At 35.5% G+C, this 25,401-nt stretch overlaps 1 protein-coding gene across 2 annotated transcripts in view; it reads right to left on the reverse strand.

The window, feature by feature from the left end:
* Positions 1-25,401, reverse strand: part of LOC134804800 (tyrosine-protein phosphatase non-receptor type 11-like) — a 37,984-nt gene that overhangs the window by 10,468 nt on the left and 2,115 nt on the right. For both annotated transcript variants that reach the window (XM_063778051.1, XM_063778050.1), the window contains exon 2: positions 10,408-10,570. In XM_063778051.1, the coding sequence (XP_063634121.1) occupies positions 10,408-10,570 (163 nt within the window). The remainder of the gene's footprint in view (positions 1-10,407; positions 10,571-25,401) is intronic.

Genomic DNA, 25,401 nt, shown 5'->3' on the forward strand with positions numbered 1-25,401 from the left:
ATAAAAACGATTAAAACCTGTTATTACTGTTAAAATAGTTCCTATTTAGGCCCTCTTGAAAAATACAAGTTTTATAAAAGTACTGTTTTGGGCCTTATTGAACTCTAGCAGAGCTACTAGCTTACTCTGCTAAAATGAATATTCAAGTGTGCCGTAATATTTTAATGACTATTCTGGAATAATATTAAGAAAATTAAACAAGTTATATACCTATAATGAGTGAGTTTTACATAACATCCTGATTATTTTAAATAAAGGTGGTTTATTTTAAAATATGCCTCGCTTACCTTACGTAAGTAAATTTTCCGATCATGGATATGAAAAAAATATTTTATACAGCTTTTCTCTTCATAAAGACTAACTGCACGAGGATGGGAAGCAACCAAGTTAAATACTTACGGGCTAAGTGCAGGTGAAACAAATATAGTGACATACCTACAAACATATAAAAACTAACACTCATTTTATGTGTAGTCGTGCAAAAAACAATTTATCACTTAACTTCACTTTTAGAACTGATCTATATTTATTGTAACTTCTTTCATGTCATTGCGATGTTAACTCGATGTTTGTAGAGTCCGGGCCGAGCATGTCAGGTGCAGTCTGCGGGAATTAATCTACAGATCGATGGTGCGAGTGAAACAGACGAATGCACTCGCCTGCATTCATCGCACTATTCATACCACGAGTAGTGAGTGGAATGTCATCTCATACACCCTCAAAAATCGTAAAGGCTCTCTTGGTTGTTAATTTAATCCACATATTGATGTTAATTTTCCTTGCGTTGGTGTGATTAAAAATGTTGTATTTCACTCGGTAGCAAAATTAGTTTAACCCTCGTGCCTTGCAACCCTTGCAAAGCTCAAGATACCCCTTTTCGAACCACTCGCTACACTCGTGTTTCAATTTTGGAATCTTTCTCTTGCTCGGGTAAAGTGCAAGTGTTATTTAATACGTCATAATTTCTTAGAAGTTTGACGTTTAATATTAAAGCGTAAAACGAAGCGCCGGAAGCTCTGACCCGGCCTCGGCCAATCTACAGCTACATGCAAAGTGATGAAAATGATATTCATACGATTGGTCAAGCGTACGGGATTTTTATTATACCTAATTAATGTATACTTTACATAAGTACTTGTATCCATATTGTGTTTCAAGTAGGTATTTAAATATTTATATGGTGTTCGCTTACCTACTGCTATATATAGTTGATATAAAAAACGTGATATTTTAATTTTCTGTCAGTGTCCGATTTTTCGAACGATGGTATGAATTGGAGCAGCATGCACAAGGTTCTTAAATGATTCTGACCTTACCTGCGGCAGTTTGTGGCCTTCTGCGAGATACAAGACGCCGAATGCTAAATGTTCGGCAACAGGTTTCACGGGCAGTTACACGTTCGTTACACTCGTACCTAACTATCATTCATTCGTGTATGAATCAATTATGAATCGGCTAGCTACCGATTGCTGTGAGTTACTAGTCTGACGACGACTTAGTTTATTATGTCGTCCAAATCCAGTTTCGTTAAAAGAGAAGGTAAGTTATAGAGATATAAAAACAAATCGGACTCAGATCATTAGGTAAATGGTAAAAATAATTATGATTTTGCGCAGTATAAATAACATTAGCATATGTAAGCAGTAGGTAGTAAACATGAACACGCCTCAAACCCACCCACGTATACACGACCGATTATTTAGGATTGCCAGATAACGTATAAGTAAATACTAATACAAAGATTGTTGCTCTATTTGTTACGAGTTCGGTAGAAGTAGACAACTATCCTGTATCTATAGTTCGGTTTTTTTAGTATTAGAAAGAACTTGAAAGAAGGTAAGCGATCTTGACATGTCTTTTAATTGAAAAACGTTTTTTAAAAATCAGTAACTATTACTTATGAAAGCAGAAGAATATAAATGATCGTATGAGATTCATAATTGTTACATATTAGCCGTAACTTATTTTTAAAATGTGTTTTTCAATTAAAAGACACATCAAGATTGTTTACCTTATTCCTAATGCTAAAAAAAACGAACTATAAGCGTCGAAATCTCATTATTAGTCGCTTTTATAAAAGCTGAATTTTTATTTATGTAAAAAAAACCATAAAGACAATTCTAAAGACGTTCAAGACGTGTTATTAAATTACAGTCACCTGCAATAATATGTTACACAACGAAGGCCGCAAAAATATCTGACACGGTTTTTTTGTAGAGCTATAAGAGCGTGGCACATATTTTTGCGCCCTTCGAAGAGTAACATATTATTGCAGGTGACCTAATTTATGTCACCTATTATTGTATACTAAATGTATGACATAAATCTGTGATAGTCCTTGGACTAGATTGACAGATAACAAAAATGCGTGAGTGTCGTGGAACACTCTCGGTTGGAACTAAGTTAAGAAAGGGTCGTGACGGAAACTCGTGACGTAAAATTCTTACACTTTTTCCGCCTAGCCCATCCGCCATGTTCGTACCGTGCGATAAGGAACTTCGTTCCAAAACGATAGCAAAAATAGCAGTCACGGGTATAATAGTATGCGAATGATATTATATCGATAAGTATGGCGCTGCACTATCACTATCCACTTGATTCCTTTATGTTCAACTTATGACCATCACAAGAAAGTGGTCCAACTAGTTACCGCTGATAAATCCGATAAGCCAAGTTATGACTACCGACCGACTTGATTTGAATGCTGCATTTCACAACGTTTTCAGACGACTGCAATATAAGATTAGTAATTTAAAAATCAAATTTCATATTTATTTCACGTAGGTAGTTACAATAATAACATACGACAACGATAAAAATTCGTAAAAATAAATTATAAATAATCATAAAAACGAATTGTCACGTTGAATGGCGATGTTTATCATAGGTACGGTGGGCGAAATACTGACCAGTCACCTGTGATATCTAAAAGGCGCGTCGCTAAACTCCCGCGCGCTTGACCCCCACGGCTCCAGCGTTATGACCACCCCAAACGCCTCAAAATTAAGTGTAACCACTGTCGTGGGTGGCACTGTTGCTGGAGCCCGAACAAGGCTATGACAACTGTTATAAGTCGACACAACCTTTGTTGGACTCAGTTTATACCTATTTATTGATGTAATGAGATGACCGCCTCAATAAACGTACAGTCAGTAAATTTTTATTAAAATCGGAATTTTTGTCAAAATTTTATTGTATACGCCTTGATTTGATTTGCAGCAAATTTTACTTACTTAACAGTACATTGTCTAATAAGCCCGCCTATATTGCAATGATGGTAGAACTGCCCCTAATGAATTCAAGTTTCCAACTTGCGTCAATTTCTTCGTGACAAGAATACAAAAAATATTGAGATTCATCTTAGGTACGTGTGCAGCGTTAAAAAGTAGGTACCTGCATTTGATTATTCTTAATGTATAAGTAGTTTGAGAACACTGTAACAAATTAAAGATTATTACAGAAAATATACATTATTACCTAGTCCTGGTTTAGAACGCAGATTTATCGCCAGGTTCAAAGGAACCTGAAGGAGGAGGTAAGGAAGGGGGAGGAGGAGGAAGAATAAAGATTTAAGATTATTAATTCCTACCTACGTTCTTAATATGATATCAACCAAAGGCATTCAATGACCCGACCTAAAAAATGACAGCGACCGCGGAGGCAGATATTTATTACGTTTTACTCCGCTCAAGTGTGGGAGGGTTTCTCGAGCACTCATCTCATTAATCAAATGACGAGCAAAAAATTCTTGTCATCGGTAAACAACGGCAAATTCATTGTTACTAATTATAATAACTATTGAGTTTTTGTTCATAAGCAACAATAAAATGTGTAATACACAAAACGTAATAAATAACTGATCCCACATAAGGCTTCATCTCCCAATAGTTCCTCTCAGAACAATGTGTCATCAAGTCAAAGCCAGGGGCATTGAGGATTATGAAGCAAAAACAATAGTGAACAAACGATAGGTAAGTTATATGTGTGTAAGGCTGTCAAACTACACAATAGTTATTTGTTTTACAAAGGGGCAAAGTTGTTGTTTAACCGCTCGTGCTAATATTGATACCCGAGCAAGCGAAAGATTCCAAAATTGAACCACGAGCGTAGCGAGTGGTTCGAAAAATGGAATCTTGAGCGTTGCGAGGGTTTTGAAGCACGAGGGTTGAACAAAATTTGCCCCCTAGTGAAACACACCAACCCGAAGCAAATATTAAATGTAAAATATCAAACAAAATCAAACCAAATCAAATTCAAATGAATGTTATTAAATATTTATCATCCTAAATCATCATTTAAAAGTCAATTCTACCAGCAAACATAAGGAAACAACTCAAAATTTGCATTTGATTACTTTGCCTCACATGTGAATTACTGATAGCAAAGTGCAACTTTGCTATCCGTTTTTGAAGTGCAAAGTAAGCCTTTCCGAGCGGGTGTGGTGAAAAGAATTATGTTAAGTTATAACAAAGAAAACAAGTAAGCAATACCATTTCAATTCAATTGTTTCATTTAAGTTAATAATTAGATTTTTATTGAAATAATATGTTTATGTTAGGTAACAAAATCGCGAATTAGTGAAAAAAATGCAAGTGAATTAAAATTCAACGTGCATTTTATATGCGTTGGCTTTTCTGAGTCATGGGGGTTTCGGAGACGAAGTGTTTTGCAATCTACAGTTACGAAACTTGATCAAAATTACATCTTAGCTGCAACGGGAAGCCCGAGAGCGCGGGAATCCCAACCGTCAGAATTGTAATCGCTTTCAAATTGAGGGTGAAAATTAAGAAAATAACTAGTCCGGCTTGGATATCCATATTATTATGTTTAAGGCGCGGTGTGTAGTAAAATGCGCTTTTTTGTCACCATATTTACAGACTTTTACAAGGATTTCATGCATTATTTTCTAGTATGTATAACTTCAGTCCTTGAACTACGTTATTGCTTGTCAGAAACACGACGGCTCATAATTTTCTCGATATAATCTTAAGTTGAAATCATGCCTAACACTGTCTTTATTTCCTTATGTTAGAAGTACTACGACGAAAATGTATATGAAACTTACTTCAGTCGATAGCTTTTAAGTAAATCTTCATTATTGCTTGTCCTTTTATCGAAACGTTAATGTTTTCATTCATCATTTGATGAATTCAACATTTTGCTTACTAAATTACACCCTACGCGGCAATAACTTGCGCCCATTCCTCACGCCAGTACGCCCGTGACCACTGTCGGCGTCGGACCTATGCTAGTTTAGCGGACGTTTCATAAAATGGGTAATCACAGTATAAATATGCAAATATGTTATACACACAATGTTTATCAACATGCTTACGAAGAAAAGCAAAATAATTCTTAAATACGGTGACATTTCAGACATTCGTCCGTCATATTGCCATTTTATAACAAGTTGGGCAGCAAAGGCACACACCCATCTAACCAATCCGGAATTCAGTCACGATTGATAAATTGTGTAAACATATTTTAAAAGGCTATAAAATTAATCAAATTGAATAATTTTTAAACATAGATATACAGGATTCAAATATTTTAGACTGGTCATATTTTTCATAATATCAATTTCGACTGGCAAATCGTATTACTTTTTGGCAACCGGGTTTTTTAACCTAATTAGACCCCGCTGAATCCGAATTTGCCGGTTGCTTGATCGAATTCTTGACCGGAAGTGAGATATTTGATATTAAAGGACCCTTTTTTTAGTTTTTCGTAAATAACTCTTAAACGGTGGCGCATAGCAAAACATATTCTATTACATAAGTAATCTGCATAAAATTGCCTACAAGAAAGATTTAGTACAATTTTTTGCTAGGATCAATATTCAAAGAGATATTAACGCGGGAAATTCAATTATAATCACTTCTAAGGTCCCTTTTTTAGGGTTCCGTACCCAAAGGGTAAAACGGGACCCTATTACTAAGACTTCGCTGTCCGTCCGTCCGTCCGTCCGTCCGTCCGTCCGTCCGTCCGTCCGTCCGTCCGTCCGTCCGTCTGTCACCAGGCTGTATCTCACGAACCCTGATAGCTAGACAGTTGAAATTTTCACAGATGATGTATTTCTGTTGCCGCTATAACAACAAATACTAAAAACAGAATAAAATAAAGATTTAAATGGGGCTCCCATACAACAAACGTGATTTTTGACCAAAGTTAAGCAACGTCGGGAGTGGTCAGTTCTTGGATGGGTGACCGTTTTTTTTTTTTTTGTTTTTTTTTTTTTATATGGTACGGAACCCTTCGTGCGCGAGTCCGACTCGCACTTGCCCGTTTTTTTAGTTTTTCGTAAATAACTCGTAAACGGTGGCCAATATCAAAAAATGTTGTAAAACGTTAATAATCTACACAAAATTTTGTACAAAAAAGATTTAGTACACTTTTCGCAGGGATCAATATTTAAAAAGATAATAAAGAAGGAAAGTTAATTATAATAAATTCTAAGGTTCCTTGTTTGTATTTTTTCGTTAATAATTTGAAAAGTATGACTCATTGCAAAAAAAATCTTATACATAAATAACAACTTACCCGCTGCTTTGTCTTTTTAGGGTTCCGTACCCAAAGGGTAAAACGGGACCCTATTACTAAGACTTCGCTGTCCGTCCGTCCGTCCGTCCGTCCGTCCGTCCGTCTGTCACCAGGCTGTATCTCACGAACCGTGATAGCTAGACAGTTGAAATTTTCACAGATGATGTATTTCTGTTGCCGCTATAACAACAAATACTAAAAACAGAATAAAATAAAGATTTAAGTGGGGCTCCCATACCGCAAACGTGATTTTTGACCAAAGTTAAGCAACGTCGGGCGTGGTCAGTACTTGGATGGGTGACCGTTTTCTTTTTGCATTTTTTTTTTCGTTTTTTTTTGCATTATGGTACGGAACCCTTCGTGCGCGAGTCCGACTCGCACTTGCCCGGTTTTTTTTTTAATATTGATCCTAACGAAAAGTGTCCTACATGTTTCTTGTAGGAAATTTTATGTTCATTATTTATGTATAAGATTTTTTTTGCTATGAGTCATACTTTTCAAATTATTAACGAAAAAATAAAAACAAGGAACCTTAGAATTCAATATAATTAACTTTCTCTCTTTATTATCTTTTTAAATATTGATCCCTGCTAAAAGTGTACTGAATCTTTTTTGTACAAAATTTTGTGTAGATTATTAACGTTTAACAAGATTTTTTTATATTGGCCACCATTTACGAGTTATTTACGAAAAACTAAAAAAGGGACCCCTACACCCTCAGCACACTCGCTAAGCTCGAGGACATTAAGTATGGTTATCTGGACACCACAAGGTATAACTGTGCCAATTTTCAAAATTATACGAATTATTTCCGCAGATTTTTTTTATTTTCTTGAGCTATTAACTAACTCGAATGTCGAAGTAGAAGTGTTTTTTGTCATTACAATCTTTAAATGCTTGACTTTTACTCGTCAATTCAAAATTAGAAAAATATTAAAGTATTACAGTTAGAGTTATAAATTGTTATAATTGTTTCTTGTGAAGACAGCTAATTTTATGTACTTATTGGAGCTATGCATAACTCAATAGTCCCACAAATTATCTTAGCTTTGCTAGTATTCTTCCTTATTTTCACTACCTACTTGCCCGAAATTGACTGCTAGAGTTAGACCAAGTCTGCAACGATTTTGATAGCATAGGCAGTGCAAGTGTTATTCATAATTTTATAGAAGATTGACGTTTAAAATAACACTTGCACTGCGTGTGCAATCAAAATCGTTGCAGATTTTTCTTGGTCTAGCTCTATTACATTTTTAATGTCTATTAGTATAAGTACTATTTGTCTCATAATAATTTGGTATCATTTGATTAGATTCTCAGTTTGTCGCGGTATACACTTATATTGTATATAATTAATAATTATTTACACTCACCGTCTTACCTACCATTTTTAATTTCATTAAGTACTCATCAAAATTCGAATTTGCTAATAAATCTTATTCAATATTAATTGCCGGAAAAAATCCCGGAACTGACAATTCAGAATACCGATGTCGTCAGAATAAGGACGTAGACGTGCTGTGCGGGCATGGTGCGGTGCGCCGCGCGGGGCGCCCGCCTGCCCGTTCTACCACGCGTCTGCTTCACCCCCTTGAAAACGTAAAACTCGAGTATAAGAGCGCCTTAAATAACAAGCATATTATTTTAAGGTTGATTGATTAGTTCCAAAAATAATAGATAGCACGTGGTGGCACCCTGGCAGGTCTATCGTCCATAGTTATTTTATAATATAGCTATTATTGTATTATTACCTATACACGAAAAACATTGATAATTTCTCGTCACTCGATGGCTCGGGCGCCGGTGGCCCAGAACTCAAACATGGCCTACCTACCGCCTGTCGTGAGTTTGGGGGCATCATACACGTACATAGTATAGCTATTCAACCCTAGTGTAAGATTTGTTTCAATCATATCGTGTTTCAATTGTCCCTCTTCTAACTTACAAATTTCCTACAAATACTACCCAAATATTGCAACATGCATATAAAGACTATCTACAAAAGCCTCCGATGATATAAACTCTAATGTTCAACGTTTACTTACTATGTAACTATTTCTAATACCTATCGCTGTAACAACGATGAAAACATATAAGTAAGTTGTATCTTCGTCCCTGGTGTTCACTTAATTATACGGCAAATGATGATGATGGAATTTCCTTTTGCAGAGTTGCTCCTTTTGACTCACAGATTGATTTAAGAAGGGGAGCCAATCGATTTTTAGATGTAAAATTTTGACTTAAGGGGGGTGCCCCCCGAAATTTATAAAAAATAAAGTTTTGCTATGTGGTCAAGTTTGGTATCATTTTCGTGTAACTCAAGGATGCTAAATTCGTTTCTGATATTTAACTTATACGGTTTCATATAAATAATATGGAAATAATGAAAAATAAAAAAAATCTGTTTTATTTTTTTCCGAACAAAAGCCTATATTTTTCTTATTTTAATATGCACACAAAATATAAAAATTACATGAATCCCTACTATTTCTCGTTATAAAAAGTATACATATGGCATATTTATTTTACATTAATGTGAACAAAAAAAAAATAATGTAGACCGACTTTCGACTACTCATTGAACAAGATACAACGATGTGAGCTACAGCTAAGCAATTTATGGCGTTTGATGATGATGATGAGATCCCTTTTTGTTATACATAGTGAGTCCTTTGAACCCTTAGATTATTTTAGAAAGGAGATCCACCTTGATTTTTGATACAGTCGAGATGAAAGGTGGGGTGATTTGTCCCATACAATCATAAATTTACGCAAGCACCTGTTTCGGTTTCTGCTATAAGTTTGGTGAGTAAATCAAAAAACAGAAATCATTTAGGTAATTAAATATTCAAAATACAAATTAATAATGTAAATATTGACTAATATTTAAGTTATTTTCCTCCGTATAGCTACGTCCCTTAAATCGGATTACGTTGTGCACCGAGCATAAGCAATGTTAAAGAGTGTTTACAAATATATTAGGCAGTAAAATCTTTTAAATACGAAATAATGTAACTATTAGTCTATTTCTCTTTTTTTTTCTTTTAATTTACTCGATAATGACACCAAACTTAATGCAGAAACCTAAACAGATGCTTTCATAAATTTATGATTGTATAGGACAAATCATCCCCACCCTTTCAAGCACACCGCACCAAAAATCAAGGTGGCTCCCGTTCCTAAAATGATCTAAGGGTTCTAAGGACTCACTATGCTAAAGGGTATCTCATCATCATCAAACGCCGTAATTCTCATAGCTGTAACTCATATCTTTGTATACTATATATTCAGTGAGCTGGTGGTCGAATGTAGACCCATTTAATTTTTTTTTCTCTATAATTTTAGACATAAATATGCCATGTGTATACTTTTTATGACGAGGAATAGTAGGGCTTTTTCATGAAATTTTTATTTTTTCTGTATATATTTAAATAAGAAAAATTTTGGCATTTATTCGAAAAATAATAAAATAGAAATTATTTATTTTTCATTTTTTTTAACTTATTTATATGAAACCGTATAAATTAAATATCAGAAATGAATTTAGCATCCTTGATATAGCCGAAAATGATACCAAACTTGCGCACATAGCGAAATATTTTTTTTTACAAATTTCGGGGGGCACCCCTCCTGAAGTCAAAATTTTGCATCATAAATCCGGTTGGCTCCCCTTCCTAAATCAATCTGTGAGTCAAAAGGAGCAACTCTGCAAAAGGAAATTCCATCATCATCATTTCCCGTATATCACACTTTTTTGTCGTGACCGCCACGGACTAAGGTAAGTGTATCGCCGAAAACAGACCCTGACTTAGCTGCGAGCTGAACCTAATACTGTAAGTACATCAGCCATTGTTGATCGAAGCTCACCTGCCGGCGGATCATGACGTGCGAGACGCGGCCGCGCGCGCGCACCGACAGCACGAACTCGCCGGGGTGCGCCTGCGACTCGCGCACCAGATATGACCCGTTCTTGCCTTTTTCCATTATCAATTGCTCCGCTTCCTTTGCCGACATCACTCCGTGAAACCACCTGTAATTACATTCATGTAACATATTAGCAAGAACACCTAAACCTAATGTTATTATGTATTCTGATGAAATTGGAAGCAATTTGAGCTCATTTTTAAGCTTTTACCTAAAGGGACTTAGTACAATCAGCAATTGTCTGCCTCACAGTAGCTTTGAAAATATCTTAAAACAAATTTTAAATGACAGTAATATTAATTCTAAGACAACACTGCTTATTCTTATGGGGAATAGGGGTAATGTGAACAAAAATAATTTAATTAAATACTTTGAACAGTTAAACTCGCTTGCAGTGCATGAAATTATTTTTTTCACATTCCCCTATTGTGAGCAAATGTCAGAGGCAGAAAATACCACTAGACATAAGTTAAATATATCTCTATATAATCTTTGTACATATAGTAGTAAGTTTAGCATAATTGACACTAACAATTTTGTTAGTAAATACCATATGCCTATGGTGTTTTTGACTAAAGGCAAGTGTTGCCTTTCAAATTATTACAAAAGACAAATAGCTTTATCGCTATCATATTTACATGACATTTCTGCCAAGAATTTGGCAGACAATTCTGCTCCTATTGAGCAGCCCAGTATGAACATGGAATTGGTTCCAGTCATAACCAATGATTTAATAGATTTAAACTAGCTGTTAAGACAAAAGATTCTGTCTCTGGCAATTTAGTTTTAAATAAATATAATGAAAAATACTGCAAACATGGAAAGTATATCCACCTGGTGCATCAAAATATTCAATGTATTAGAGGAAAAAAATTACAGATAGAACTTTTTTTGAATGATTTTAATATTGATATTTTATGTCTTACTGAACATTGGTTAAATAATAATGAATTAATGCCCCAAATTAATAATCACCAGGCGGGAAGTTCGTTCACCAGACTTAGTTCCATACATGGTGGGTCATTAATTATATTAAATAGTCAGTTAAAATTTAAGGAACGTAAGGACATTGTATCCATGTCTGTTGAACGGACTATAGAACTAAGTGCAGTAGAATTAGAGCAATTTATTGTTGTCTGTGTGTATAGGCCGCCATTAAGTAATTTTGAATTATTTGAAAACATAATGGAATCTGCCCTACTTAAAATATCATCTTCTAGTAATAAATTGCTTATGTGCGGCGACTTTAATGTAAATATTATGGAAAATTCAACAATGTCTTGTAGATTATTGAATCTTTTTAAATCTTGTAATCTCAACCACATGTTTATGGAGCCCACTAGAGTGACTGCTACTAGTGCAACCTGTATAGATAATATTTTCACAGATATTTTTCCTATTGCTAAAAAAGTTATCAGCAATTTAGAATCAGACCACTTAGGTCAATTAATGGTATTTGAGGCATTAAGGAAAAATACCATTAGAAAACAAATAACTTTTGTACCAGTAACCTCGGACCGCGTGGAAAGAATGAAGCTAAGTTTAGTTCAGGCGCTACCCTTTTTGTCTTCCGATATGAGTCCTAATAGTATGTATAATTCATTCTTTCACACTTTTATGGATCATTATAATGCGATATTCACCTCAAAATCGGTCGTAGTTAGTGGTGCATCAGTTTTTAGTGAGTGGGCTACTGCGGACTTACATCAAAGAAGACGTGAACTGTATGCCTTATATGAGGAACGGCGGTTTAATCAGAGTGATGAATTTAAAGAACATGTGAAGGAGTATTCGAAGAAGTTTAAAGTAGATTGTCATATAGCTAAGCGAAATTATCTTAGTCAGAAAATAAAAAGTAGTTCCGACATTGTTAAAGCAACCTGGAAAGTTATAAATGTGGAGACTGGTCGCTCGAAACACCCAATTAAAGAACTTTAACTAAACATTGATAACAAAATTATAGATTCCAATTTAGAAGTAGCTACAGAATTTGAAAATTTTTCACCGAGGTACCAGTATCCACAACTAAGGATTTAAATTCATCACCCTCATCTGCTGTTACATTATTAAAACATAACGCTCCAGAGTGTTGTGGAGACCTTCATTTTGAACATGTTTGTACCTCAGATGTAATAAAGGCGTTTAAATCAATTAATCTCAAAAAAACTAATGACCTCTGGGGAGTCTCTGTCCATGCTGTCAAATCCTTAGTAGGAATTGTAGCGCCTGACTTGGTAGTTATATTTAACAACAGTGTTGATTGCGGCGAGTTTCCTGATCTAATGAAACATAGTAAAGTAATTCCTTTATTTAAATCTGGTAGCAGCTCTGACCCCACTAACTTTAGACCGATATCTGTGCTACCAACATTTAGCAAGATTTTTGAAAAATTAGTTCTTTCTCAATTAGTACGACATTTTAACGTTAATAATTTGATGCATAATAAGCAGTTTGGTTTTACACGGGGTCGCTCAACAACCGATGCAGGTGTTGAGCTAATTAAGCATATTTTCGATGCCTGGGAGGAATCACGAGATGCTTTAGGTGTCTTCTGTGATTTATCAAAGGCCTTCGACTGTGTTTGCCATGAAACATTAATCAGGAAACTTCATTATTACGGAGTTAGAGGATCCGCACTGAATTTACTTAAGTCCTACTTAAATGGTACAATACAAAGGGTCGATGTGAATGGACAGCGATCACCTGGGTCATTGGTCTCTATGGGTGTACCACAGGGATCAATATTGGTGCCTTTCCTGTTCCTTATCTACATAAATGACTTGCCATTCCTTGTTAAGACCCATCATGATATAGTATTGTTTGCAGACGACACCTCACTTATTTTCAAAGTCAAACGACAGCAACAAGCTTACAATGATGTAAACAATGCCATTTCAAAAGTAGTAAATTGGTTCAATGTTAATAATTTATTGTTAAATGAGAAAAAGACTAAATGTATTAAGTTTGTCACTAGTAGTAACGTAAGGCATGTGCAAACAAGTGTCATTGTGAAGGATGAGGAATTGGAATTAGTTGATAGTACAGTTTTTCTTGGTATAACTTTAGATTCTAAACTCCAGTGGGGTCCCCATATTGCTACTCTTTCGAATAGACTGAGCTCTGCAGCTTTTGCAGTGAGCAAAATCCGTCAGTTAACTGATGTGAAAACAGCTCGATTAGTATATTTTAGTTACTTCCATAGCATTATGGCATATGGTATTTTACTGCGGGGCGGTGCTTCAGAGATAAATACCATTTTTGTTCTGCAGAAGAGGGCTATTCGAGCAATATACAAAATGAACCATAGAGACTCACTTAGAGATAAATTTAAGGAAATTGACATAATGACAGTGCACTGTCAATACATTTATGAGAATATTCTGTATGTACATAAAAATATTGTAAATTTTAGGAAAAAATGTGAAATTCATAATATTAATACTAGCATAAGCTCGCAGTGCCCTTCACTCGGCTCCATAAAATTAAAAAATCATTCATGGGTAATTGTGTAAGATTTTATAATAAACTTCCAAACCATATTACTGAATTATCTATTAATAAATTTAAGAATTATGTAAAGCGTAAACTTATTTCTAAAGCTTATTATACCAAACAAGACTACATGAATGATATTACAACGTGGGATTAATTGTTATTCGAAATGATTATTTATTTATTAGGTATATTTCATTATTGATGAGGAAATGGATATTCCGATGTAATACTATCTACTTCTTTTGTTACTTATGCTTTTTTTTGACATTTAGATTTTATTCTAGAAATTCTAGACTAGTATTTTTTTATACAATCTTTTTAATGTTTGACGATTGTAAAATTCTTAGTGTTAAATTTGATATGTATAATAATCCAATTTTATTATGGAATAATATTAACATCAATAAATGGCTCTGATAATTAGATTAAGATTAATTACGATTCATAAGAGCTTGTTGCTAGGCCTATATGAATAAAGTATATTTTGTTTTTTTTTTCATACTGTAAGGTAAACGTACTAGTGCTCGAGATGCTAATGCCCAATAGATGACACCGTACTGGGACCGCGTCGAGCACCAGTACGTTTACCTTACTGGACTTTTGCATGAACTTCGCGTTAGTTTGGGCATCAGATTGATATTTGAATCATGTTATAGTTATCTACTTATCGTGCATTTCGCTCGTACTTGTCCGTACATGTATTGGCGCGGGCGAGACGCACGATAACTAAATAACATAATTCATATATCATTCTGATGTCAGTGTACGTTCGAAATTCGAATTGGCCTGTTAGGATCTTTACATTATTTCAAAGTGAGTTCGTTTTATGTACAATTGTACACACAATAACGAACGCACTGAAATGTATGTATGTACTTACCTACTCGTAGGTAGTTATCTAAAAAATACTGCTGTCTTAGAATTGTAGTTAGTCTACTGTAAACTTACTTTGTACAAATAATTTTGCAGCCCATTGCACAAAGTAAATTACTGCAATGTTTTTGCTAAGGTAGGTACCTAATGTTATTTATGTTAAGTGTATTAAACAATACTCCATGTTAAGCCTATTACCGATGGTACGATCGATCACATAACCCTCGGTAATAGGACGCATGGGAATCTATTATCGACCCGTTCAATATTTGTTTGGGTCGGTGATAGGTTCTTAAACAAGTATCTATTACCGAGTGATATTTTAATATTCCTTTAATACTCGTATAAATCACATTTAAGGTACCGTAAATACAGATATTTTACATCATCGAGTCTTACTCATCGGTTGGAAGTCTTCAGCGCATTTATCAAGGTGTACAGCAAAATCTGTTATTTAAATTCAGATTTACTTATAACATTTGGAACCTACACATACAGGGTACCTACCTAATTACGAAAGACCTATAATAATTCATCAGCTGATAGGGTCAACGACCTATTTAGAATATTTTTTAACCTTCGGCATTAAAAGCCAAATCTTGAGTCGGATTCCTATTACCGATGGTAGAAATGGCTGCTTTTTATACCTGCGGTAATAGAATATCAATTCGCGGTAATATAATCACAGCTTGTCGTTACCACGGGAATAGAAGTCTCGCGCATTTTGGTTTAAATAATTAATTTATTTTATATAATAAACTTAAAGGGGTATAAAAGTTACGAAGGTGATAGTTTAATAAACAGTCTGCAATAAAAAAAATCGGTCGTTAAGAAGCTTGAATTCCAAATAATTCAATAAACTACGGTAATTGGCGCCTTTACCTTATGCAAGGCATACAGTGTATGCATACACGGCCTACAGCCCACCGTTTGACTTTGATGAGAATGATCTATTCTAAATACAAATGCATTTATTTCATTACTTTTTTACAGCTGTTCTTAGGTAGGTATAATATAAGAAGAAATAGACGTTATCTGATTAACCTTACGTTATCTTAACCTTTTTCATATATCTTAGCAACTTCTTACAAACCTCTATTACATTTTGACTCTTTCTAACAAACAGGAATGTGAATATAACGTCATATTCGGTACGGATACGGACAAACGATATTCAACGGTTTGTTAGATTTGACAAACGTGCAAGTAGAGTCTGTTCGAAAAGAGAAGAGTCGTGGAATGTATTGGACCCCATACATTGCACGACTCTTCTCTTTCCACACAGACTCTAAGAAAAACTCCATAAAATATCAGCTCATAATACTTTAGACCTTGGCTTTATGACTTGAAAACTGATGAGCTACTTCCAAATGAATCTGACTCGCATGAAATACAAAGCGCCATGGAAGTAGGTACAGTCACCTGCAAGAATATTTTACTCTTCGAAGGCCGCAAAAATATGTGGCACGCTCTTATGGCTCTACAAATAAGATTATTATTATTATATTCTATTTATTTATTTTTCGTCTTAAGTTAGGGTTTTTATAATATGAATATAAAAGTAAAATATAAAAACACTTATTATTATTATGAGCCTGTTGTGTCCCAGTGCTGGGCAAAGGCCTCCCCCCTCTTCTTCCACTCGTCCCGGTTTTGAGCTACATCTGGCCAGTCTCTCAAAAAGGAGTCCAAGTTATCCCGCCATCGCCGACGAGGTCTGCCGGATCCCCGGTGTGACTCGTGGGGCACCCACTCTGTGGTTAACTTGGCCCACAAGTCGTTCGGCATGCGGCAGACATGACCAGCCCAGTCCCACTTTAGCTTGGCCGCTTTTTGAGCTACATCTATTATCTGAGTTTTTGAGCGCAGCGTGGTGTTCCGGATGCGATCCCTTAGTTTCACACCTAATATGCTGCGCTCCATAGCTCTCTGGCAAACCCGGAGTTTGGACTTCTGAGCTTCCGTCAAAGACCAAGTCTGAGCACCGTAAGTGAGGACTGGAAGTATGCACATGTCCATGAGCCTACGTTTGAGAGACAGAGGTAGGTCTCCCTTCATGAGGTGTTTCATGGACCAATAGCTCTTCCAGGCGTTCTCGGTCCGTCTATTGACCTCTTTGTCTTGTCGCGCCTGGAAAGAGACTATTTGGCCCAAATAAAGGTATTCATGGACATATGCAATGTGTTCTCCGTTTACCTCAATCTTACGTTTTGTGCTGTTGGACATGACTTTGGTCTTTGACATATTCATCTTCAGTCCGACCTCGAGGCTTGCGTTGCTAAGGTCTTCTAGCATAAGATGTAGCTCGGATGCCGTTGAGGAAAAAAGGACTATATCATCGGCGAAGCGAAGGTTAGTTAACCTTTTTTCGCCGACAACCAGGCCCTTGTCTCCCCAACGCGGCGCAAGCTTCCGGAAGACATGTTCCAATGTGCTGGTGAAAAGTTTCGGCGATAGCGGATCTCCTTGTTTAACTCCCCTTTGTACTTCGAAGGACGGGCCAGAAGACTGTAATTTTATGGCGGCTGTACTATGTTTATATACAGTGCTTAGAAGTTGGATGTAATTAGGGGCTATTTCTTGATGATGTAAAGCTGTGAAGATGGCATGGTGCGATATGCTGTCAAAAATAAGATCGTGTCAGATATTTTTGCGGCCTTCGTTGTGTAACATATTATTGCAGGTGACTGTAGCAACATATTAAAAGCGTCGAACAAAATCGTTATTGAATGCCTTGCGTCCTAACAATGCTGCAATAAAATACGAATAATTAGGGTCACCTTCTACGTAGGATTGCATATACATACATATTAATAATACATAAGGACAACATTACAATTTTATAACAACTAAAAAGAGCACAAGCACTTACCTATCCGTGGTCCGCTTGGCCATTTATGAATTTTATGAATTATTTAAGAAATAATTAAACGGTGTTTCTGGAGATATTGTTTTGCATTTTAGAACTTTTTTAAACCAAATAATTATGGTTCTAAAATGCAAAAACCATATCAATAGTTCTGATTTATTTATTTGTATTTGCGACTAGGGCTGCATGCAACATATTGTATTACTAATTTCTTTACAATAGGCCTGGCCTGATGACAAATTTTGAAATCCCTTTTATTATTGTCGGTACACTTGTATTGGTTCCGAAAAACACAATATTTCAGCTATACTCATAAGATTTAACATAGATAATTGCATTTTATTATAGCTAGTTTAAACTTCGCGCGAAAACGCCTCGCTTGCCATTTGTGACGTCACCATTTAGTTGGTAGTAGGGTGGTAAACATTGTTTACATACTTACAGTTACGAATTTCCCTTGAATCCGAATGATATTGTTAATTTAGCACCATATATTACGATTAGGGATGATAAATACATTACAAAAATTTATCACAATAACTCATTTTACACAAAAACTCTCACACGGTTGCAGTTTAACATGAATTATTTAGATACATGTAAATTTTGAGTGAAAATCACCGAGCGCCGGTTTTACTTTTTAATTTTTAAGTTTTTCTAGTTACGACAGCCAACATGGCAATGATAGTTCCATTCAGCCAAATAATTAAAAAAGTTTGTTGTTGAAATATCGTATTATTTAGTATTATATTTAAATAATAACAAATAGATATTTATTTTATATCGTGTAATAATATTTATTGGACGTAATAAATGTTTAGTGGCGAAATAATATATGTTTTGCACCTTTCGAACTCTTTGGTGAGGACGTATAGATTTCGGTCAATGAGGTTGTCTATGTTGCTCTAAGAAATATGTTATGGATTGATGACGTCACTGTTTGGAACGCTTCTGATTGGCGTTTCAGTAATAATGGCCGATTGGAGAATTTTGCACTTTTATTTTATTGAATATCTTAATAATCCTTCAGTTTATACTGAGATTGGGCCATTTTTTAGAAACATATTAACCAATAAGTTTCTTTGAAACCATTATTTCCATGATTCTTTGTTACTTGCAACAGGCCTATTAAATACACATGTTGACGGACATGAGTTAGACTGTTAGAAAATCAATTATGTTTAAACAAGTATATTATGGTACTGTATAAATTATTTGTCTAATGTTGTTAAACTATAAATTAGTTATGTTCTAGCAATGAAGGTTGTATTGTATTTACGGTTATATAATAAAGCTCATTAAATGTTCAACGTAGGTCCACAATTTTCCATGTTTCGAGATACAACCACTTACTTAAAATATCTAAAATAAACTTTTGGGCTAATTTATGCTATTAAGCACTGTCAAAAACTGCGAAACGGCTGTTGAGCGATTTATCACGGGTTGCAACCAGACTACATACATACAGTTATAGAGAACATAGCAGATGTTTGAGAGATGTACCTGCCTCTACATATTTAGATCTTCGGGACCACCTCTGGCCCTACCGCGAAAACGAAAGTCAACATTTGCCTCTGTATCGCTCTAAGTATGCAAGGGCAGGGCAGGGGAGGCAGATAGCCAGCAAAAGAATTGAGATCTATATGGGTGCCAAGTTATGGATTTGATTTGTAATAAGAACAGAACACTGTGCAATTATAAAAAGTAGGTAAGTAGGTACTTATTTTCACTGAAATCTTTGCTTAGAACTAGACTCGGAAAATGTCGGGCCAAGCATAATGGAGGGTTCCGTACCTTGCAAACAGTACCATTGTTGTCGTTTTATGTGGAGATATATCGTCGTCTTTTATGTAACATACAAGCACAAAATGTTGTATCTCACTGAATTATATAATACAGCCCGGCAGCTTGAATATGTCATGCTCGCTTTAAAGGTCTTTGCTCGGTAGCGTCGTTGATCGGGTCGCCACTTTCTCGAATGAAGGTTGAGGGAGGCGATGGGTGAGATACGCGTCATACTCGTGAACGGGTGCTGTTTGCGGAGACCGGTCGTTTAGGCTTACGCATTATGTCACTTCAATAGGGTTCCGTGTAGGTCTGTCCGTTATGGGGCCGTTCAAATATTACGTAAGCAGATTTATTACAATTATTTACCCCCCAGCCCCCTTGTCAGCAAAAGTAAGCAAAGCTCTTACCCCCTCCCCCCATGCTTACGTAAACGTTTTTCAATTATAAATGTATTTTTTTTATATTATAATTATAATGTTATAATTTTAATTTTAAAAATAATAAAATAGATTTAGGATAGAGATTAGATTTTACTGATACAGTATTCAACATAGAGTAAGGGACAAAAATATTATAATCTTACGAACATAACAAACTTATTTTAAATTTTTAGTACACATATTAAATTCAAATTAACAGTCTTCAGTCCAGGAAACCCGAATCCAAGATTCTAAGTTTTCGATGACATTGGATTGCTTGGATTGCTGCTCAGTGTTGTGAGTCTGCTCACTTTCATCTGATTTTGGAATGTCTACGTCGTTCTCATCGAGCCATTCAACATCATGGTGCTCTAAATTTTGAATAATGCACATCAGTTCATTAGCACGACGAGCAGCGACTCTTACAGGTCTAACTTTCTTATCAGTGTGCGTGTTTACTTTTTTATGGATCTTCTCGATGTGACGATTTAGTGACTTGACGGAAGCATGATAAAGACCACACGTTTTGCATGTTCGACTTGGTAGCCTCAATTTTACCGTCGGACAAAAATAATCGTAGGGCATTTGCAGGAAATCTTTGAGTGAAGCACTTAAGCGCAGAGCTAAACTAAATTGACTGGAAGATCAAGAAATTGCCCTCCTTCATCCAAAACCAAGTCATCAACTGTTTGTTTCACTTTTACAGGTGGTGGAAGAAACCTGTTGTCTAGTATAACTTGGATTTGTCTATTTGAAACGACATCTTATTTAAACATTAAACTTTGGCTAATGGAATCAACGGTAACACAAATGTTAACCTGCTTTGCTATGCTTACAATACGTCTACTCGCTATAGTATCCAAACGAAACAATACACTGACAGAGGAAATGTAGACAGGTGAATAGCGCGCGGTAATTCTCCTACTCGGTTCTAAAGCGAGTGCCTGAACGTATGCATTATTTGCGGGAATCCCCGAAAATGCGTTTCGTTTTCAAGCATAGACAATATGAGGGTTGCCATTCGTGTAAAAAAGTAAATAACTACCGATGACGTAATCATCATCTAGACTCCCCTACCCCCCATGTCATCCAAAATAAGCAAAACAAAGACCCCCCCGCCCCCCCATAGTGCTTACGTAATACTTGAACAGCCCCTATGTAGGTACCTAGGTGTTAACTGAACTACAGTCACCAAGTGAAATTTCATACATTTGTACCCATGTAGACTCGCGGAAATACCCATTGTATTGTTAAGATGTCAGTACCTACTCGTATTGTAATTTTCATTTGAATTATTTCTGTTAATGACTGAACGAATTGTTTGTTATCCTTATTCGGAGAAATTAGGATGACTAAGTTGGTAGAGTCTGTGCGGAACGTGAAGAGTCGTGAAATGTATGGGGACCAATACATTCTACGACTCTTCTCTTTCCGCACAGACTCTATTGGAGACGATTAAATATACTCGATGAACAAAATAGACTAGAAATCGTTTTTTTACGCCATAAAAACGATTTGTTTTCAATATCGAGTGATGGCAATGGAAGTGGGAGACTCCGTGACCGTGACTGCAGCGGCCTCGGTCTCAATGCTCGAGATGTTTTCGGCGCTGCCCACCTCTGCCCTATTAGGAACTGATCATTGTATACTTCCGTTTTTTTACTATTTTTTATATGACTATTCTAGGCTCTATTCTATTTATACAATAGGCTCTTTTTTCCAAAATAATGATCCTATTATATAATAAGTAGGTATACCTACTAGAATACGCATCATAATTACAAACCAGTGTAAAAGGAGCTTAATTTAGGAGCACTAAAAGCAATAAAACAAACGTAGTTCAATAGTTATCAGGAACTCCAGAACATTGTATACATCGTATAGTCTGGCAAGCCATTTCCGTCAGAAGAATAAGTTCCATGTGCCATAGGTTATTCTGATGAATTAATCAAAATCACCAGAGTTCCTCTATCCATCTTCTGGCTCCGTCATCAGATCAGCGCGATGTGTCCAGCTTATTTTATTGTCGTCTGCATTATAATTGTTATGTTAGTTATGTATTTATATAAACTTTGCAAGTAGGTACCCAACCTATGTACTTGCAAAGTTTCAAATCGGTAAGGCTATTTTTACTTAGCGATTTGAAACTCTACTTACAAAATTATATTGCTTGCATTATTAGTTTGTTAGTATGTTAATAACAAAAAGGCGGAAAATTTGATAAATATTGTATACCTATGAGAAGGATTGTTTACCCATAGAAAATTAAAATCGCGTTTTTACTACTGACAAATTTGTTTTGCCAGAGTATATTATAAAGCTTATACTAGTATTTTATAACTCTTTATAAGTATATATCGGGTGGAACAGAATGAGGGACTTTTATGCAAACGGGGATTGTGTAGGCTGCGTACCTACTTTATTTTTCACTTTGATAAGCACGTCAGCATTTCTAACCGTTTGTGAGATACAGTTTGTTAAACATTAGTGCAAAAATCTGCATGTTTCAACCCTAGCAAGTAGATCCGAGCATCGAATGTAAACTCAAGTTAATGACATATGTCAATTTAAATTAGTACATTACAATACAAGTGCGACACGAGTTGCGAATTACCTTTTCGCACGTGTATTGTACAACGTTTTACAGTACATATGGCCCTTTAATTAAATGTTTGACATAGGCATGTATTGTCCTTAATCCCGCCCTAGGGCGGTAAAGTAGCACCATATGTACTGTAAATGTACTTAAATAACTTGTAGTGCACTGCCTTATGGGAATATAGTTCAGATTCGGAAACCGCAACCAACTTTTAGTATGTTGTTGGGCATGGCATTGGGTCTCCAAAACTGCCGGGAGACAGCGGCGCCGGCCATCTACTTCAGCGAAATGACGTCATTAAAATGACTCCCGCCTTGTTGCGAATATTGCATATTGTACCCAAACTATGCATGGCACATAATCGTGTGGGGTATTGAATGAAAGCCAATTAAATATGATATATTTCATTTATACAGTGTGTACCAAAACATACAGCAGTTTAAGAGCCATTTACAAAAAAATCAAAATGATGTAAAAAAATATTCGATTATTTGGGTTTTACAACCAAACCAAAAGTCAGACGTTAAAGCAATGTACTACAAAATTAAAGACGACGTCTGAAGCCATACACTGATATCAATAAAATCAAAATTGGACCAAATATGTGGAAATTATGCATCAAAATGTAGGTATTTGCCAGTACAAATGCATTAAAGTTAAAAAAAATCCAAATTAGTCATTTTCAGGATAATCCGCGTAAGCTTCTAGTATGTTATTAGCAATATGACCTGGGTTCTAAAACTGCCGGGAGACCATGTCTATTGTCCCCCAGTGACGAATAATGACGTCATACAAATAATCACTGCCGAATTTCGTAAAATGTAAATTATAGCTATACTATGAGTCACACATACATGTGTGTTACATGTAATGAAAGGTTATTAAATTTATTATAATTCACTTAAACATTGTTTGTAAAAAAAATTATGGTTTAAGAACTAGAAACAAAGAAATACCACTTTTTATGGAAAAAGTAGATGTATATCAATTTTATAGCTAAACTAAAATCGTCAATAAAATGTTGCGTATAATGTTTAAAAAAACCAGTTATTCAACTTACATCACAATTAAAATTTTAAATATCCGATAAAAACTGTTGAAGCTGTGGAAAAAAACTAAAGCGCGCCAACAATTCTACCTTAATGCGCTCATATTATGCAAAGAATAGTCTTAATTATCGAGTATTAAATGAATGAACATTACATAAAATACATGAAAACGACATTTTCGAAAGAAACCTTAATTTAAAAAAAATATGCTTGATAAGTAAGCAAAATACTGTTTCTTTAAGTACCTAATCTCCTCAACTGAAAGTCGGTTAAAATGTGGCTTTTGTGACCTCGGCTACAAAGACAAATAAATTGACACCTCATTTATCAAAATCAGTTTAGTAGTTTCATGTAAACAATACGTAATTACATACGTAGATAGCAGTTCCTGCCGTAGTCGAGGTAAATATTAATATGAAAAAGACTTATTATCATGGCCTAACGCTATATTATTAGAGAAATATTAAGTTAGATGCCAGTAAGTAGGTACATTCCTAATACAAAATGCCTTATCGAGGCTTATGCAGTTTACTTATGCGATACATAATTATATATTTAAGCCTCGATTAGCCGTATACATACATACATCACTGGCTCAGTGACCCAAAGAGGATCTTGGCCTCTGACACAAGAGAGCGCCACTCGTCCTATTCTGCGCCACTTCGCGCCAGTTGGGTATTCCGAGGGCTTAGCCTTATATAGAAGCAAAATTTAATAACGAGCGTAGCGAGTAATTCGAAAAGTGGAATCTTGAGTGGTGCAAGGGTTTCAAGGCTGAGCTGAGAAGGCTAGAAGAATTTTCCCTCTGATCCTCCGAAATACAGGTCAGCCCTCTGGTCATTCGAAGCCTCCATAAGGCATCTTGCTAACTCATCGAGGCGACGCCCGCTAGGCCTGCTAACATATACGGCCTGAGGGTTTCAACGTTAGATGCCAAGCCACGCCAGGCCATAATAGTAAAGGTCTAATTATTGAATTTTAATTTTTTGCCCGACTACGGCAGAATTTGCTATCTATGCGTGCATGTGTAGGTACTGTTTGCATGAAACTACTGAACTGATTTTGATAAATGAGGTGTCAATTTATTTGTCTTTGTAGCCCAGGTCACAAAAGCCACATTTTAACCGACTTTCAAAGGAGGAGATTAGGTACTTAAAGAAACAGTATTTTGCTTACTTATCAAGCAAATTATTATTTTTTTTTAATTAAGGTTCCATTCGAAAATGCCGTTTCATGTATTTTATGTAATGTTCATTCATTTAATACTCGATAATTAGAACTATTCTTTGCATAATATGAGCGCATTAAGGTAGAATTGTTGGCGCGCTTTATTTTTTTTTTTCACAACTTCCACAGTATTCAGCGGAAATTTAAAATGTAAATTGTGATATATAGTTGAATAACTGGTTTTTTAAATATTATACGCAACATTTTATTGACGATTTTAGTTTAGCTATAAAATTAATATACATCTACTTTTTCCATAAAAAGTGGTACATATTTCTTTGTTTCTAGCCCTTAAACCATACATTTTTTAGGGTTCCGTACCCAAAGGGTAAAACGGGACCCTATTACTAAGACTTCGCTGTCCGTCCGTCCGTCCGTCTGTCTGTCACCAGGCTGTATCTCACGAACCGTGATAGCTAGACAGTTGAAATTTTCACAGATGATGTATTTCTGTTGCCGCTATAACAACAAATACTAAAAATAGAATGAAATAAAGATTTAAGGGGGGCTCCCATACAGCAAACGTGATTTTTGACCAAAGTTAAGCAACGTCGGGCGTGGTCAGTACTTGGATGGGTGACCGTTTTCTTTTTGCATTTTTTTTTTCGTTTTTTTTTG

Source organism: Cydia splendana, chromosome Z (assembly GCF_910591565.1).
Source record: "Cydia splendana chromosome Z, ilCydSple1.2, whole genome shotgun sequence".
NCBI lineage: Eukaryota > Metazoa > Arthropoda > Insecta > Lepidoptera > Tortricidae > Cydia > Cydia splendana.